Source organism: Falco punctatus (assembly GCF_963210335.1).
Source record: "Falco punctatus genome assembly, chromosome: 1".
Classification (NCBI taxonomy): Eukaryota; Metazoa; Chordata; class Aves; order Falconiformes; family Falconidae; genus Falco; species Falco punctatus.
Genome location: NC_137580.1, coordinates 88,414,402 through 88,431,560, shown reverse-complemented (window position 1 = coordinate 88,431,560; position 17,159 = coordinate 88,414,402). Strand labels below are relative to the sequence as shown.

Genomic DNA, 17,159 nt, shown 5'->3' with positions numbered 1-17,159 from the left:
TATCAAAAGAGGTTTTGATACATTTTATTAACTTGATAAGGTGTAGCCCCCGTAGCCCGATACACAAATTTGTATTTGGTATTATATTCCTGACAGATTTCGCAGACATAGAAGATGTTTGTGCTGCATAGGGAACAACCAACTTCAAATGGTAATTAGAAGGAATATTTTCAACAACCTGGAGACCGCAAACCATAAACAAATAAAACTAATGAGAATGACAAAGGAGCACAGAAGCACCCTTCAGCCTTGCATTCCCATGTTCCTCTGAGCTCCCTGCCTGCAACCTGACCAAGTCACAAAGTGGAAAGAAAACTGATAAATGTTTTCATTACCAATGGAAGGCAGAGATAACATTATACATAAAAAGTACCATGCTTTTGTTGTAGTAAAATGTCGTGTGTATTTCAGTTATAAAGTGAGGGAGCATATGGGTCCTAAAAGCCCAAAACACTTCCCTGGAGGGACAATAAGCTGAAAACACCAGCCACAGAACACAGTGAGATGTTGTGTTGTCCCAAAACTGCCTGTAACAGTGGGGCAAGGAAAAGTATTTTGAACAGAAGTGTGAGTAACAGGAATTAAAGTTGGCAGTAGCAGAACCTTCAAAATATTTTCCTGTGGGTACAGTGCAAGTTTTCAGAAATTACTCCCTCCACTACATGCTGCCATCAGCACATGAAGATTCAGCTATGAAAATCTTGTGGACAACATTTTGTAGGAGCAGCCACCAGGGTGGCAATGGTACAGCACAAAGCACAAGATCTGACATAAGCCTTAAACAAATAATGACGTAAATGCATAAACTTCCCTCTCAATAATCACCTCTTTCCAGAAGAGCCTTTTGAGGAGCCTGAAAAGAGTAGAATTTGACTTCCAGGTCTTCTTACCCACCCGGGGACCCTTCTGCTACCACAGAGAAACAAAAAAGGATCTTTCTGCTTTGCAAAGTATGAGAAAATCTGGATAAACCTCAGAACCTCTCTGCTCCTCAATAAAGCCAAACGTGTTCTGGAATTAAACTTTTTGCTGCTACAAGACAGCTTTGTCTAGGCCTGTGTATGGCCATCACCAGGTTGCAACGGCTTAGCCATAGGCAGTGAGAGCGCCTTTGGGCTACAAAGCAGGCTTGAAACAAAGACTTTGAATTATTTTAGTAAAATCAGTATAGCTGACTGCCCTGCTCTTCAGCTCCAAGTGCACAGGATGCAAAGACAAAAGTGATTCATACTTCAAAAGTGAAGGTGCAAAGGTACACAGATTTGATCATAAGAGGAAACAAGCAGATAGTTGGAGCTGGTCATCTCTGGGGTTGTCTTTACCATTGCGTCATTCCAACCAGCCGCTCAGGGAATCACAGAAACGTCATGACTGTTCTGTTCTTGCCGATCTGCCAGGGCTCCAGTGGGTAAAAGCGGATGACAATCCTTTTTGGGTATAAGAGCAAAAATGCAGTGAACAGGAAACATTATTTCATGATTAAATATTATCCCTTCCCAGTTTGCAGCGAGCAAGAAAATCTGCACTAAGCTCTTGCTGTCTCACACTTCACAGTGTTAATTTAACAGAAGCAAAAATAGGTTGTGTGCAAGGAGGGCACAAACAGGTGCCAGACTTCATCCACACAAACTGAAAAGCAGGCTGAATTTCAACACTGTTTATATGAGATACTCATCCATTTTGGAAGAACCCAAGCAGCTCGTGATCTTGTTGGGTATTTACCTTGACAGCACCCAAGAGGCAGGGAAATGCTATTCTCTCCTCGGGGTGACATGGAAGAGGGGTAGAGTGGGACACGGCTTACCTCCAGGAACAGCCTTGTCCCAGGATTTGACATGATGGCCCCACTGCAAAGCTCCACCAGTTCCCACGAGGTTTTGCACCATTACACCAACTGCAACTACTCATTCTCAGCGTTTCCCAGACTGTTCAATGAGTGCAAGCCAGCCCATGGGTTTATCCGGACCCACACCGCGTGTCTGGGATTCAGCATCCAAGGGCATTAAGAATAGCCTTGGACCTGCATGGGAACCTACTCATCATCCTGACTCCCAAGCCTGCACCCCTGGGTGCTGTTCCATGTATTCCCGGAACTCAGCGCCCCGTGGGGCCGCCAGCAGAGCCCCCCCGCCCCGCGCCCGGGCCCAGGGAGCGAGGCCGAGACCCGGGCCGGGCCGCACTCACCGCTCGGGGCCCAGGCCCAGCTGTGCCGTCAGCACGTCGAAGAAGCGGGCGCTGTGCCGCTGGTTCTGCTCCGCCGAGCCCACCACGCCGATGGAGGAGACCAGCAGCTGGGCGCAGGGCTCGCCCGAGCCCGCCAGCACCATGGGCAGCCCGCTCCGCACCGTCACGTTCACCCGCTGCCGGCACAGGCCCCGTCAGCCGCCGCCCCGGCCCCGCCGCCCCGGCCCCGCCGCCCCGGCGCTCACCTCGGCCGGCTTGCCCAAGATGTCGGCGGCGGCGGCGCACAGCTCCTGGGCCAGCCCCGGCGGCAGCCGCCCAGCCGGCAGGTTGGTGTCCAGCTCCAGGAACGGCATGGTGCGGCTGCCCCGCGGCTCCGCTCCGCCCCGCGGCTCCGCTCCGCCCCGCGGCTCCGCTCCGCCCCGCGGCTCCGCTCCGCCCCGCGGCTCCGCTCCGCCCCGCGGCTCCGCTCCGCCCCGCGGCTCCGCTCCGCCCCGCGGCTCCGCTCCGCCCCGCGGCTCCGCTCCGCCCCGCGGCTCCGCTCCGCCCCGCGGCTCCGCTCCGCCCCGCGGCTCCGCTCCGCCCCGCGGCTCCGCTCCGCCCCGCGGCTCCGCTCCGCCCCGCGGCTCCGCTCCGCCCCGCGGCTCCGCTCCGCCCCGCGGCTCCGCTCCGCCCCGCGGCTCCGCTCCGCCCCGCGGCTCCGCTCCGCCCCGCGGCTCCGCTCCGCCCCGCGGCTCCGCTCCGCCCCGCGGCTCCGCTCCGCCCCGCGGCTCCGCTCCGCCCCGGCCTGGCCCCGCCTCCGCGGCCGGCAACGGGGCCCTTGCCCCGGCCCCGTGACTCCGGGTCCGCCCGCAGCGACACGGGGGTCGCACCCCCCTCGCCGCCCCTCGCCCTGGGCCAGCCCCTCGCAGGGCTCCGGGTTTTCACTGGTTTGCCCCGGCTGCATCAGCTGGCTTGCGGGCCTTTTGCTTTTTGCATGGGCATTGCTGGAGTATGTGTTAGAGGCTGTGGAAGCAAACAAAATCCTGCCTGACGGGTGGGTAAGATGCGTTTTGCGAGGTCCTTCCCACTAGTGGGAATGACCAGATGTCTCTTGTCACCGTGACAGACACCTCCGCGCAGGGAGGGTTAAGGATGGAAAAGCAGCGATTCCTCAGAACAATTTGAGCTACAAAAAATTAATGGCAAGCAGAGAAGTTTATTGCTTTATCTAACATGTATAATTACCAAACAAGATTCTGCAATCGGGACTTTGAGTTCCGAAGCTGATAAAAGTGGCTGCGGAAAGCTGGCTCACTGGCATAGTTTAACCTACAGATCAGAGGTATCTAATCTAGAGGTCAGAGGTTTCTTGGAAGCTGAGCTACTGTCCAGGAGGGTTACACGTGCTCATTTTCAGCAGAAGATTATGAGCCAGCTAGATTAAAAGGTCATCTTGTTCAAGGCACAGCACTGTTGTGAAAATTGGCCCTGTGTTACGTGACTTGTTGGTTTTCTACAGTTCAAGACAATCCTAATGAAAACTGATTGAATTGCTCATTTTTTTGCTGGGGGAATCACTTTGTCTTCACAGCTGCTAATGAAGACAATACTGGTACAAGGAGCAGTGTATGTAAATCAGCTAGCAATAGGCTGGAAAAAGATTTCTAGGAGAGAGATGGTGAAGAGAGACTCCCAGCCGGAGAGGGTAAGTGGCATGGCAGGCTGGCAGGGGGTGGCTGCTTTTGGTGGTAAGCGGCAATACAGACGCTTCCTCCAAATCCCAGAAAGCAGCAGCAGAAATAACATGTGAAAACTGTTAAGATTCCAGGGTAAGCTTACAGAAAGATATAATCTTGTAAATAGAAGAGACGATTCCAAGTTTGTCACCGAAACAAAGGCAGTGGGGGTATTCAGACAGCTTGCAAGCACCAGGTGTAAGCCCACCACTGCCTGATTCCTGGGAGCTGTTGCTTCCAGGTAAGATGCCATTTAGGATCCATTTTTCTATTTCTCTCCCATTCCTTCAAACACTAAAGAACTCTTCTAATTCCAAGGCCAAAAAAACTTCACATGGCAAGAAACCAACATATCAGAAGGCCTCCAAAGGGAAAAGAGAAGATTAAAGTATCAGATGTCAGCAATTACAACAGGACAAGGGACCGTCACAAACATTTTTAATGATATGCATTGTCCTTCGCTCTTGATGGTTCACCATGTGAATGGCAGATTGTTCCAAGGCCTCACAAACTGAAGACATTTGGTTTATTGTTTCTGTCTTGGAGCAGGCGATTAAAATGCATGTAGGGGAATGAACATAGAACCAAGACAGAACAGCACAGCAGCAAGTAGTCTCAAACATGCTTAGCCTTTGGAAAATCATGGTAGCTTTTTCCTTCCTGCAGACATGTGCATGTGTCATCATCCACTAAGCAATTCCACTCTCAAAAATTATTTATAAAATCAATGACTTCCCATTTAAAATTTAACTCAATTGTAGACAATATTTTGTGAATAAAACATCAATAAAAACGTATTATTCAGCTAATGTCTGGGAAGAAAAGAAAAAAAGGGTGGGAATAAACATGTGCCTGTTTCTAGTAGTTTGGTTCATTAAAAGAGAGGGTCTTCAGTCAGGTCTCTTGTCTCTACAGAGAACATAATCACAAAACAAAATTTCCTGCTAGTGCAAGCTGAAGTATATAATGTCCTCCTTCCAGACAGGGAATTTCAAGATCTCCATAAGCTCTGGACTACATCAGTAGTATCTAGAACTGAAACCAGATGAAAAACATCACCAGAACAAATCAGGTTTTATAGAACTCACCAGCAGACACATCACTAGCCAAGACATAGCAGCACTGGAAAGAAAAGAAGTGATTTGATTACTGATAGAAGCAATTCCTGAATTATTTACTTGTTTTTTCATATTCTTACAGAAAGAGTTCTTAGGCAAGGATTTTAGGGAAAGGTTCAAGGGCAACAACTACTTAGGAATGGAAATATGCAGATATATAGTCCACCAGTTTCTGCATCCTTTATAATTTGCTGTTTTCAACCTCGTAAATTGTGCTGCAATACAAAAGGGTTTTGTATTTGAGCTACAGCTAACCAAAAATAAACACAGCCAAGAAAAAGAGCCCAAAAGCTCCAAAACAACTCTCTGCCCTTTTATTGTGGTGCATGTGTTGCTCAATGCCACAAAATCTCTCTTATTACTTCAGCTGCACAGGGTGACTGACTTTGTGAACTTCCATCCAAAACAGTCTCAGAAGAGCATGTCTTGATTTATTATCCCTCTGCATTTTCTAGGAGAAATGTGGATTGCTATTACAGTATTACTGCAGAAAAAAAAAAATATCTGATTGCTGTTACATTCTCTTTCAAGAAATCACTGTGAATGCATTCTTTCAGTGTATTCCCTATATAATATGCATAGAGTACTCTAGGTAGGCAATTATTTGAAGGCTGTGGCATCATCAGCTTTCTGAAGTGGCTTGGTCTTTACTGCACAAATCATTAGAAAAAACCCTGCCAAATGTGTACTGGCAGATTAAGCACCAACAAACCCCAGGCTTTCAGAAATCAAAAGTAGTGGTTAAACCAAGAATTACAAAGATTCACAGTTGTAAATGAATATGAAGAAACTTCCCCACAGGAACCTAAAGGCAAACATAAGTGTGGAATGTACATGGACAGCCAAGCAAGATGTCTCAGCAATAAGAAACTTAAAAAAAAAAAAGTCTTTTTTCACTTTTGTGACTGCCTGTAGTTTTGTGCTGTACTTGTCTGTGCAGATGAGCTGGGAAGGTGAGGATCAGGCATGCTTTGCAGTGCTTGCCACTTGAGAAGGACCTGCAAATGTTAAAACACATGAAACCCATGATCCTCATCCTATACAGTTCTCTAATGTTACCAGTTTGTAGGCTGGTTCAAATTTTGTCAGGAAATACTGTTCACATCTCTACCATCTCTGAGAAGACTGACACTGAAATAAAACCCAGATGCACATGTTAAGAAACCTGTAGGGCCTCAGCCTTCTGTATAAATTTAATGGTTCAAGTCTTGAACCTTCCCCAGCTTCCACCCCCAAAGACACAGAAAAGGCCTGGCAGGGGAGGAAACACTCTGCAATTTCTGTGTTAGAATTACAGTGCTCTTTCCAGTAACATGTAGAACTGGAGGTCAGAGAAAGAAAAAAAAAAAACAAAACCAAAGGGCAAGAAAAATCAAGGTAGGTTAATTCATTTCAACATCTTCATCAACACAGGTGCCAGATGCTCTTTCAGCTGTGGATCAATTTGAATGTTGCTGACTTCTTTGATATTGAGGATCATCTCATGGGCTTGGAAGAAAAGCTCTTTCCCCACAGCATCCTCCACCCGCCTGCGCCACTCCATCAGCCTAGGTCGGTCTTCAAAGACATCGCAACCAACTCCAACAGGCTGCAGAAAGGGGGAAAGGGCAACAGTAAGGCATTGGCATTGGACAGTCACTTCTTCACCAAGACAACAGGCACCAACAGTGTACCTGCAGGTACAGGTCGAGGAAAAAAATGCAGAAGAGCTCACAGAGGAGCACTAGGAAGAAGGGAGATCTCCTCTGGTCGGGTGTATCTATCTGGGGACACAGAAGCTAGCCTATATTTTAAGGAGCATTTACAAGTCAATTCCTGAGTGCCAGCACAGCTGTTAGGAGCAGCAGAGATGACTACCACTTATCATGAGCGACGGAGACACAGTGGGCTGACAGTTCCAGGGACAACTGCACAGTTCACAGTACAGACTGCTGTATTACACAGCAAAACTGCAGCACAAAACACTAAGTGTTTAAATGAACTGGCATTTTAGCTGATATAACTTACCCCCCTTCTACTTTCTGCCTGTGACACTCTCTGACACACAATGCTCTAGGGAAGAAGCACTGCTATTTTTCAGTCTCTGGGATACAGAACTGGGAGAAAGAACCACTTCTGGGCTGCAGGATCAGGCCCTGATGGTCTGGCAGAGAACAACCAGTTTGTAACAGACTTCAATTTGATCGCCTCTTTCCAAGACTCAGTCTTGCATCTTCCAGACATGGCATGGGCAAGTACCATCTGAAGACGAGTATGCTCGTATGATAAAAATATTCCTATACAATTTCTTATTTCACCAGACCTGTCTGCTTTTGCTTCTCATTTTTGTATATTACCTCCTTCTCTGGAGGTTAAAAATAAAATCATGATAAAGGATGAAGGAGAAGTACTGTCAGAGAAGAGGAACAAAAGAGATCTGTTGCAGACAGCTTTTTTTTTTTTTAAACTGGTTTTCTGAACCCACTCTCATATTCTCTCATTGTCTTAGGCCAGTGCTGTTGAGATATACCCTCACTCCTCCTTCCAGTGAAGTGTTACCACATGCCGCACCGCTCCCTGCCCAGCAGCATCTATTTTCCCTTGTGCTGAGTCTTCCTTACCACACTCCAGCACTCACTTGCATCAGCTCCACAATGGCCACAAGATCTGCCAGGGAGATCTCACTCCCTATGATAAAAGCCTTGTCCTGCAGAAACCTCTCCTCAAATTGCTTTAGGGAAGTGGACAGCCCCTCCATAACCTCCTGGAGCTTCTCGGAGGGCAGTGGCTGCCCTGTGAAGAGAGGAATCAGCACCTGTGGAGAGAAGGGACTTAACAGTACAGCTGGCTGTCTCCTCATGGATCTGGTGGTAGTCATTTAAGTTACACCCCACAACCTACTCATGATCATCAGTGATCCTGCAGCAAAGCCACAGGAGGGCACGATGCTAGAGCTTCCTGGGCTGCTGCAGTTCCAAGCAGCTCATGGACACAGAGCACACAAGCAGTCCTAAGTGGCTGACGTGCTGTGACAGCAACCTCCAGGTAATGGGCAGCAATGTGTGGGACCAAGTCAAGGACTTATCTTGTTTTGTGCCTGGCAGTTGCACCCTCCCACTCCACCTTGGTGTGTTCTGAAAGAAGAATGGGCAACAGCTCCAGGGAAGACAAATCTCTGCCACAGTCATCCCTGCTATATCCTCCATTTCAACAGCCTGCCAGGATGGGTCAGCAGGCTGCCTGCCCACCACCCACCCCTGCCGTCCACCCTATTGTGTGACCGGGTGCTGGAGGCCCACAGGCAGCTGCCTGTCCTGCAGGGTGACAGAAAGAAGGGCACGGTGGTGGCTGTGGCAGGGAGGGTAGGAGGGACTGGAATGCATCAACACTGGCTGGAGAGGCAGGAAATTGTTTCCTCTGTGTGACAGCAGCCAGTGAGGCTGGGAGTGGGTAAGCACCATTTTTATACCATCCTTTCTGTGGCCTCCCAAGTATCATTCATTAAACCACTAGAAATTTTTCCACAGCAATCATGTAAGTGCGGTCCTTGTCTCCATGGACTTGCTGGCACAAGGGGTAGTTTTCTTTCTGTGAGATTTTTCAGCATTCACAGAGGTGTGTGCACTGTCAGAGCCCACAGTGTTTCACAACTACACAGCCTCCACCCACCCACAGCTAAATAAATATAGTTTATTTAGAGAAGCAAAATTAAAAATACACATTTCCATCGGTGGGAGTGGACTGAATTTCTACTTACTGCTAGTATGTTCAACAATTCAAGCTGGGATTGCTTAATCCAAGCCAGGATTTTTTCCAAATGCATGTGAAATCTATTTCATCAGAAAATCATAGCCAGTTCTCTTCCTAAGTGGTTCCAGTTATGCATGATAGGATCTCCAGCTGGAGTTGATGTTTCAATAGCATCTTCTTCCTTTCCTGTATCTCAGGGCAGCCTGTCTTCTCCCACGTCTAGCTAATACGCCTTCTGTTATATGGTGGGTTTATGTTTCCCTATTTTCAATGATTCTGAGGACCTTTTCTGTATCTGGGTTATCTAATCATCAGCAGCAATTAGTTGGATTTCTTTCCCTTGGAGCACTGCAGTAACAGCCTGCAGAGACTGGAAAGAACTGCTGCTTGTATGAATCTGACTCATATTTGAATTGCTTCTCTGTGCTCTCCAGCCAAAAATTCAAATGTCAATAAATCAAAAAGCTAAATGAGTCTTGATATGCTTTGCTAGGCACAAATAAAAGCAAACTTTACCCAGGAAGAGTGAAGCTCTTACCTGTTTACTGGCAACTCTGATTTAATCTGAAATTCCATACCACAGCTGTACGTGCAAGGCTGTATCTGCACCTGGGTTGCTTCAAGGATAGTTGCATTAAGCGTCTCGTGAATTGGCTGGAAATAGGTGTCCAGCAAAATCATCTGATACTAAATGATCTTCTGCCTCAGGGGGATTCTGTTAATTTTGCCTAAATGTAAACTGTTCTGACCACACTGAATAAAGAAATTCTGCCATTCTGTCTGTGTCTCTATTCCATCCCCAAGCCCATTTCAGAGAAGCACCCAAGTGTGCTGGAAGCAGAACGCTCCTTCTGGATTTCCACCCTGATGGGGCTGCAGGGAATTGTGAAGAATGCAAGCCTTTCTGCTTCCAGCAACAAAGCACATGCTCGCCAAGGCAGCAAAACCTACGTGCAAACTCTGCACAGCTGTGCAGTGAGGGGCAGGCCCTTGGAGGCAATATCCAACCTGTTATATATTCATTCACCCATCCAGGCAATGGAAGTCTGTTGGGCTTTGAGACCTTCCAAACCAGACCTACTTCAAGGGAAAAAAACAAAATGACCAAAGCTGCTTTTACCAGATCCCGATGTTGAGCAATTAGGAACAGCTCCCACTCTGACAGCTCCTTTCAGCTAGGAATGGCCTAAGTTTGTTATTCCAGCATGACAAACTCTCCAAATTGGGGCTGTTCAAATGCTCAGTATTCTGCTGAGAAAACATCACTCTACTTGCATTTTAGTATTCGGTCTCCTTACCTTGATCCACATGGTCTTAGGAGCATTAGCCCGGATGTTAGCGTGATGCCACGAGAGGTATTCATCTACCTGGGCCCGTTTTTGTATGTCTGATGGGTACCAGTGGTCAGGAGTGTTGTACTTTCGACTCAAATACAGAAGAATGGCAGTGCTGCTCAGATATTAAGAAGAGATAAGAAAGGGGTCAGGGATTCATGGTGCAGAATGCTGTCACCTAAGCTCCCTCTCCTGCCCCTTCTGAACCTGCTGCTTCCACTAAAAAGCATTCAGATTGGGACTTCTGATGGAGTCTAGGCATCTGATTCATGTCAACACCAGAGACAGCACTTAATCACCTTAGTTCCCATGAAAACGTTAACCTGCTGGAGAATCATGGCACTGTTCTGTGGTGCAGAGGACTGCTGGACAGTACTGGGGTAAACAAACCATAAACTTCCATAATCATCTATCAGCAATGTTAAACCCTCCTGTTCCTCAACTGTTATGACCCATTTCTCTGAGAGCTGCGCGTGTTTATGTGCTTGTGGACTAAACGAAACTCTCTGATGGTTTATGTTGCTTTTTCATCAGATCTGTCCCTAGCCAGCAGCTTCCACTGAAGTTAGTGGAAGTCGCAGTAAGGACAGCCTACAGAATCTTTCTGTGTTTGTCCAGATGTTTATACTTCCACCAACTGGCCAGAGAAGTCAGATGGAAAAATATCTTAGTCATCTGCAGCAATATGTAAGCTGCTACTCCAAAAAGAGATGCCACAGAAAATACTGTGCTGACAAAATGGAAGAAAATGCAGACCCTTCTAAAATGCTGATACTACTATAGTTCAATTATTTCAGTATTATGGCACCATTAATCAGTCTCCATATTAATCTTACAATGTCAAATCTAAATTTTATCTCTGTAAGTGTTCGCTTGGCCTTTATGACTAAATCAGATAAATAGAAATTTTTTCCTAGGGTAAAAGGGATTTTTTATAAGCTTTAAGCATTTCCCAGAAATGTTTATAAATCCATTTTGAGGTAAGTGAATTCAGGGTAAGATCAAGAAGTTAAGTCAGCTCATTTATCATTCTGAAAGGTAATTCAAACAGAAGATAGAAACAAAACAAATGCAGTTTCATTATTAAAAATAACCAACATGTTCAGAAATTCCATGATTCTGAATCATTCAGCGGGAATGACATCTCCCAGTGCTGCACAGATTACTGGTACCCAAGAAAGTCTGAGGACTGAGTTCTTACCATTCTGCTAGCGTGAAGTCTCCATCCTTTAGCGCTGGTACTTTCTTCAAGAGGTTGACTTTGCCAGCTCCCTCACTATTTGATGGCCCTAAGAACACGAACAGACAAGTCAGAGGTTAGAAGTGTATCTGCTGGTGAGTGATAAAATTAAATACCTGTAGCCAATGGGACAGTCCCAGGTTTTCCCTATGTGGTCGTACTTCACAATTAAAAAGTAATGAAATGGAAGAGTCAGTGTAAAAGCTATCTGCAGGGGGGCAGCTGGCTCTGGCCAGGCACATAGCATGAAGCAGTTCACATTTTTATACAGGAATTCTCTTGCTTGACTCAGGTACCAGCAATACTTGCAAAACTGACTGAAAAAAAATCACTCCCAGAGAGGCATTTAGAGACCACAGTGAAGGTGGTATCGAAAACACTATTGCAGGCAACCAGAAACAGCTGACTTGAGAACACCCTGTCCTACAGCTTTAGAGACAGGGTAGGGGAAAAGACAGAAGTTAGAATGAAGACAACTGAGCACCTACAAAATACTTAATATTTGCCAAGGAAGCAGGGTCTGGAAAAGTTTAGTTTGCATGCAGAGACCGTCCCAACAAGGGCAGATGGTCACTACTCCTGCTCTTGTTCCCACAGGCAACACCAAAACAAAAATTAATTTTCCTGCAGTTTGTAAGTGCGGCTGAGACTAGCTAGGATGGATTCATGATGGAAAGCAACTGAAAAGCCTTGTGCCCACCGAGATCACTGCAGTGGCTAATTAATCAAAGACAACCCAGCTGGGTTATAGACACAGGGAGCAAAACCTTTTTCCTGTTTGTCTGTCTCTGAAGAGCAGAGGGAATTGAGCATTTACAAATAAAGTAAACATTGTCAACAGAGCTGATTCCTCGGCAGACATGCAACTGAGGACATTTCCTGCGTTTTTGCTGGGATGGGAAAAACACGAATGCCAGCAATGCAACAGTAGGGGCATGAAATAATTCACTCTGCCACAGTGGATACTCCCTAGGGGCAGAGGAGCTCAAACACCTCAACCCTGCATTACTCCTGGCTCTGTACGTTGACCTACCTCTCTCAGGAGGTAGACACCATCCCATAAAAGTTTAAACTCCACAGTTCCTTGGAGTTTGGAGGCGTTAACAGCTGACTATCTAATCAGGTTTTCAGTTTGCCTGCTGGCACTGGACTTGCCAATCAGCCGTTAAATGCCAGGGAATTGTACAAAAGTCCAGGAACACTTATATACGAAAAGGTGTGAGGAGTTTCCTTTGCTTAACTGCTCTCTAGAGGAGATGGGACATCTAGGGCACAAATCCTGATCAAATCAGCATGACCAGCAGGTGGTCTTGTACAAAAATCCCTTTGTTTTTGTTTTTTTTTTAAAAAGGGCCATTAGCTAAGACACATTGTATCAACATACCCAAGAACTATCTGCCCTCATTTAGGAGGCAGCAGCAGCATCTGCTTTACTGCACAAACGTGCAGCAGGAAATAGTCTCCAAGAAATAAAACCAGCCTTTGGACTATCTTTAGACTAGTTTATTTGCAGTTGGCTTTGGGAGGGGGTGGGAGAAAGAAAGGTGGCTGCATTACAAATTACAGGCTGCTTCCCAATATTGATTTCACATAATGAGGCAAATCAAGTAGAGCAAACATTACCACCCTGTTCTCCTTCCTAGCTGACTAGCCTCTACCTTTATTTATAAGAAATGCTTTTTTAAATTCCTGTGTAAGTAGCTTCCATGGAGACTAAGGTTCACATCCATCTGCTGCCTGAAGGGACTCAAAGCCATGCCTTCCATCTCACTGGGAAATGTCTCTGGCTACCTGCAGTGATGGTGGCCTCCAGCTTAGCTGGGTAAGAGATTCCATGCGCACAGCAGAACCAGGCAGCACTGTCAGGAGAGGTAGGAAGAAAGGGCTCCTTAAGAATAAGAGCCAGATGGAAAGTTCAAGTTAAGCCTAATAACTGAGAAACTTGAATACATATTAAAAAAATCCCCCAAAATCAAGCCAGCAGGCAAAGTACAAGGACAAAGTGGCTTACACCCATGATTCATATCCTAAAAACAGTGAGGCAAGTTTGTGCAAATCTACTGCCACACAAGGAGTTGCTCCAGGAAGGTTCTTGGTCCTGTGCTTTTAGAAGGGCTCCAAAGGCCAGTGGTCATCACACCCCCAGCTCTGGTGAGATCCGCAGAGTTCTGGTGGTCCTTTGAAGCATGCAGCAGAAAGTCATTATGCTTACATATGCTTACATAAAGCAAGTCATTAATGCTTACAGCTAATGAGCATCCAATTCTCAGACCTAGCTGTTTGGTTGTCCTGCTATCTGTGTTTATTACTCAAGGTAGTGGGCAACTAAAGAAACAACAACATGAGAAGTAAGCAGTGGGTGAGGGCAGCTTGAATCGGATTGCAGCCTGCTTTCGCTGTGCAGCAGCCCTAGCAGGAATACTGAACATTAGTCCCCTGATAGAGCTAACGTCATTACAGCAGGTTGGGCGGTGGGTCAGTGTCTGTTACACAGACTGCCCAGCAGTGCAGCCCAGAGATGGCACCTTATTTGCCTCGGCTTGTACTGGGTCTTTGCACACAGACATGAAAGACCTGTGCCAAGACCCTGCAACTGAGCTGCAAACTGATAAAAGCCTTCCTATGAACACCAGCTCCAGGTTGCTTCACAGGGACTGAAAGCTTATTGTATTAAAAGAGAGACGAATACTTGTATATGCCCTTTTGCAGAGTTTAAACTTGTGCCTCTCTCCCATCAAGCAGAGCCAACCTTTTTGTTTAGTGTTATTAGGTGGCCCATCTTTACCATTCCTATGATGCTGACTTGACTTACAGTGCTGTTTAACATCAGTTGCATCTGGGGTTATTTGTTCTTGATGTCCCCCAAGGATATATATACACACGCCATGTGCATTGCTGGGCTTTGAGGAGTAACTTTAACTAGCAGAGTACATGCCGTCAAAAAGTGGAGCAGGCTGCACACAGCAGGAATTCTTAAACGTAAGCCATAGTGTAGGAAAGATTTTCTGGTGGGTAAAAAGAGCAGTGAACAAGATTTTACAGAAGTAGGAAGGAAAAAAAAATCAGCCTATTTGCCCTGCCTAATCACCTCTTCAGCTGAGGATTTCCAAGTACTATGCTTTGCCTTAGGCCAAAAAAAACCCCCAGTTTACTAGGAAAATGCGGTATGGAAATGGACGATAGTCATACAGCTGGACAAGTCTGAACAGCTGAGTGTTCCTGCTACACACACCGTTCCCTGCGTGCTCCTCGGCTGTCACTGTGACTAATTTTCTAGAAATGGCTGGAAGAACATTCCTTGGGGATCCACAAAAATAGCCGCAGCACAGCTACCAGGCCGCTCTGGGACTCAGAGCTGCCCACTCGGCCCGTTGTACCCAGGCCCCTGAGCACAGCATGGGCGCAAAGCCACCGAGGTCCCCGGGGGGCTGCCAGCCGCCCCGCTGCCAGATGCCAGCCTGGGTGGGCCTGACCCGCCTCACGCCCCCCGGGCAGGACGGGCCCCGTCCGGAGCGCCCACCGGGGCGAGGCCGCGGCCCGGCACCGCTGCGTGCCTCTGGTCAACGGGCGCTGCTGTCCCGCTTCCAGCAGCGCCGGCTGTTCGCGGCCTCCCGGGCTTCAAGCGTCGCACCCGGGCGAGGCGCGGGCCCCCCGCATCGCCACTGACCTGGAGCGGGCGGGACGGGACGGAGCCTCCCGGTGGAACAGCCCCGCCGGCTCCGCAGCTCGCCCGTTCCCGGGGGTTGGAGGCGCGACGGCCCGGCAGCGGGACGCGCTCCGGCGCCAGGAGGCGGCGGGGCCCCCCGGCGCCGTGAGGGCCAGTCCCGCGGCGGGCGGCGCGGCCCGGCACCGGAGCGGCCGCCGCTTCTGGGGCCCAGCGCGGCCCGTCCCGGCTCTGCCCGCCCCGACGGGAGGCGCCGTGCTCCTCGCCCCCCCTCACCTGCGCGGGGCTGCTCCGCGCCGCTCCCCGCCGCCGGCTTCTTCCCCAGCACCGAGTCTGCCAAGAGCCAAGAGAGGGGCGCTGAGCCCGCGGGCTGCGGCCCGCCCCGGCCCCGCCGCCCGCCGCCCCCCGCCGCCCCGCGGGGCAGCTCAGCGGCGGGCGGGCGGCCGTGCCCGTCCCACCTTTGAAGAGCTCCACCTGCTTGAACTCGAAGGGGATGTTGTTGCTGCGGGCGAAGATGTAGATGGAGCGGCAGGGCTGCGAGAGCAGGTCCAGGTACAGCTCCAGCCCCATGCTGCTGCGGCCCTGCCCGCGGGGAGCCCGCCTGCCGCCGCTCTGCCGGGGCCGCCCCGCTGGGCCGGCGGGGGCCGAGCCGTGCGCGGCCGGGAGGCGCCCGCCCCCGGGCTGTGCCGGGCGGGGGGGGGCAGACGGGGGCCGCGGGGCAGGGCCGGCAGCGCCCGGGGGACGAGGACGGGAGGGGGCCGACGGGCCCCGGGGGAGTCTGCCCGGCGGGGAGGGGGCACGGGGCTCCGGGCCGGGCGGGGGCCGGCGCGGTGCCGGTGGGCCCGCTCCAGGGAGGCAGGTCCCGTTGTAGCTCCCGTGGGAGTTGCCAGCCCCCAAAGGCAGGGCGGTGCGGAGCACTGGGGGCCGGCGCTGCCCCGGGACAGGGCCGCAGGGGTGTATCCGCGCTGCCATCGGGGCTCCCGGCCGCAGCGCCGAGCCCCAGCTGCCTCCCGGTGGGCTGCAGTTCCGAAGAAAATCTTGGTCACCTATTCCCTGCCCAGTGCTGCCAGGTGACGCCTGAAGGGCAGCGAAGGTGGATGGCTTCCCTGGGGCATTCCCTCTGCGGACACACAGTGAGGTGCCTTTCTTCTCTCCCTGGTATTTGTCATTTCAGATTTCCACGCAAGCAGAGAATTAAAGAAGCTCGGACTGAATTCAAGGCCCTGCAGGGAGCCCGCAGCATTCCACAGTTGTGTGGTTTCGGGAGAGCGATGTGCTGCCTGACTACAGGGACGTCTGGGACTCTGGGAGATAGAGCCGCTGAACCACTCCGAGCAAAGTCACCCCCAGTCAAACCCACCTCGGCTCAGCTGACACCTTTTTATCAGTGCTGTGCCAGAGAGCTTTCGTGTCACGTACAAATCCTTGGAAAGAGCCACAGGAACCTCAGGGAGAGGGGACTGGAAGATCACTTGCTCCTTTAGCTTGGATACTGAGCTGGGAGCTCATTGACAGGATAAATTATAAGCTGAAACACTTTCAGGTGCTTCCCTTTATGCCACTTTGCCGAGACTTCAGCACTGAAAATGCCTTGGGAACGGGGCTTACAGTTTAGGCTGTTGAGCCTGTCAGTCTGGTGGACAAGCTGCATCTCAATGTGAAGTACAGGCTCTCCTGAACCACATGCCTGTTTTCAGTCATGTTTCAGATTTAGAGCTGCACAATAAAGGTTTTCCAGTTTCCTGGCCAGATAGGGAGAGGGGCTGTGCACACCTGTTAGTTCCCCTGCAGTGCCGTTTACACTGCAGAGCACCCACACGCAGCACCAACATGCCAGAGATGAAGGCTTATCAAGTATTGTGGCAGGTGCTTGAGTTCATGTCAAATTCCTTCAGTGCAAAGAAGTCTTAAATGTTGAGGGAGTGGGGAAAAGGAGCATGAATGTGGTTTTACACAAGTAACAGTCCAAGAAGCTGTGCTTCCTTGAGTTTTTCTCCAGTTTTTTGGCTGCATGGCATAGCCCACACAACCAAAGAGAGATTTTTATCTAGTCCTGTTATATGGCATTTGACAGCATTATTCCCGGCTCTAGGCTAGTGCTTCTAGCACTGCATTTTCGTCTGGCTCCATCACTCAAAGGCCATTTTTCCTGCCTTTGCATTCTCTATCAGCATT

General features: G+C 49.4%; 2 protein-coding genes across 3 annotated transcripts; both read right to left on the bottom strand.

Moving 5' to 3' along the window:
• Window positions 1-8: 8 nt before the first annotated feature.
• On the bottom strand, window positions 9-2,565 carry DDT (D-dopachrome tautomerase). The gene is made up of 3 exons (XM_080396030.1): window positions 2,430-2,565; window positions 2,185-2,360; window positions 9-1,427 (listed from the first exon to the last, which is right to left on the bottom strand). The coding sequence occupies exons 1-3, from the start codon at window positions 2,535-2,537 to the stop codon at window positions 1,355-1,357; spliced, it is 357 nt and encodes a 118-aa protein (XP_080252156.1). The 5' UTR covers window positions 2,538-2,565; the 3' UTR covers window positions 9-1,354.
• A 1,755-nt stretch (window positions 2,566-4,320) lies between these two features.
• LOC308065371 (glutathione S-transferase theta-1) lies at window positions 4,321-17,089 on the bottom strand. 2 transcript variants are annotated; one of them, XM_080391253.1, is made up of 6 exons: window positions 15,443-17,089; window positions 15,261-15,317; window positions 11,282-11,369; window positions 10,045-10,195; window positions 7,635-7,811; window positions 4,321-6,605 (listed from the first exon to the last, which is right to left on the bottom strand). In XM_080391253.1, exons 1-6 carry the CDS (start codon window positions 15,954-15,956, stop codon window positions 6,405-6,407), a joined length of 1,188 nt encoding a protein of 395 aa, XP_080247379.1. In that variant the 5' UTR covers window positions 15,957-17,089; the 3' UTR covers window positions 4,321-6,404. The 2 variants fall into 2 exon arrangements, with proteins under 2 accessions (XP_080247379.1, XP_080247380.1); XM_080391254.1 differs by lacking the exon at window positions 15,261-15,317.
• Window positions 17,090-17,159: the final 70 nt, after the last annotated feature.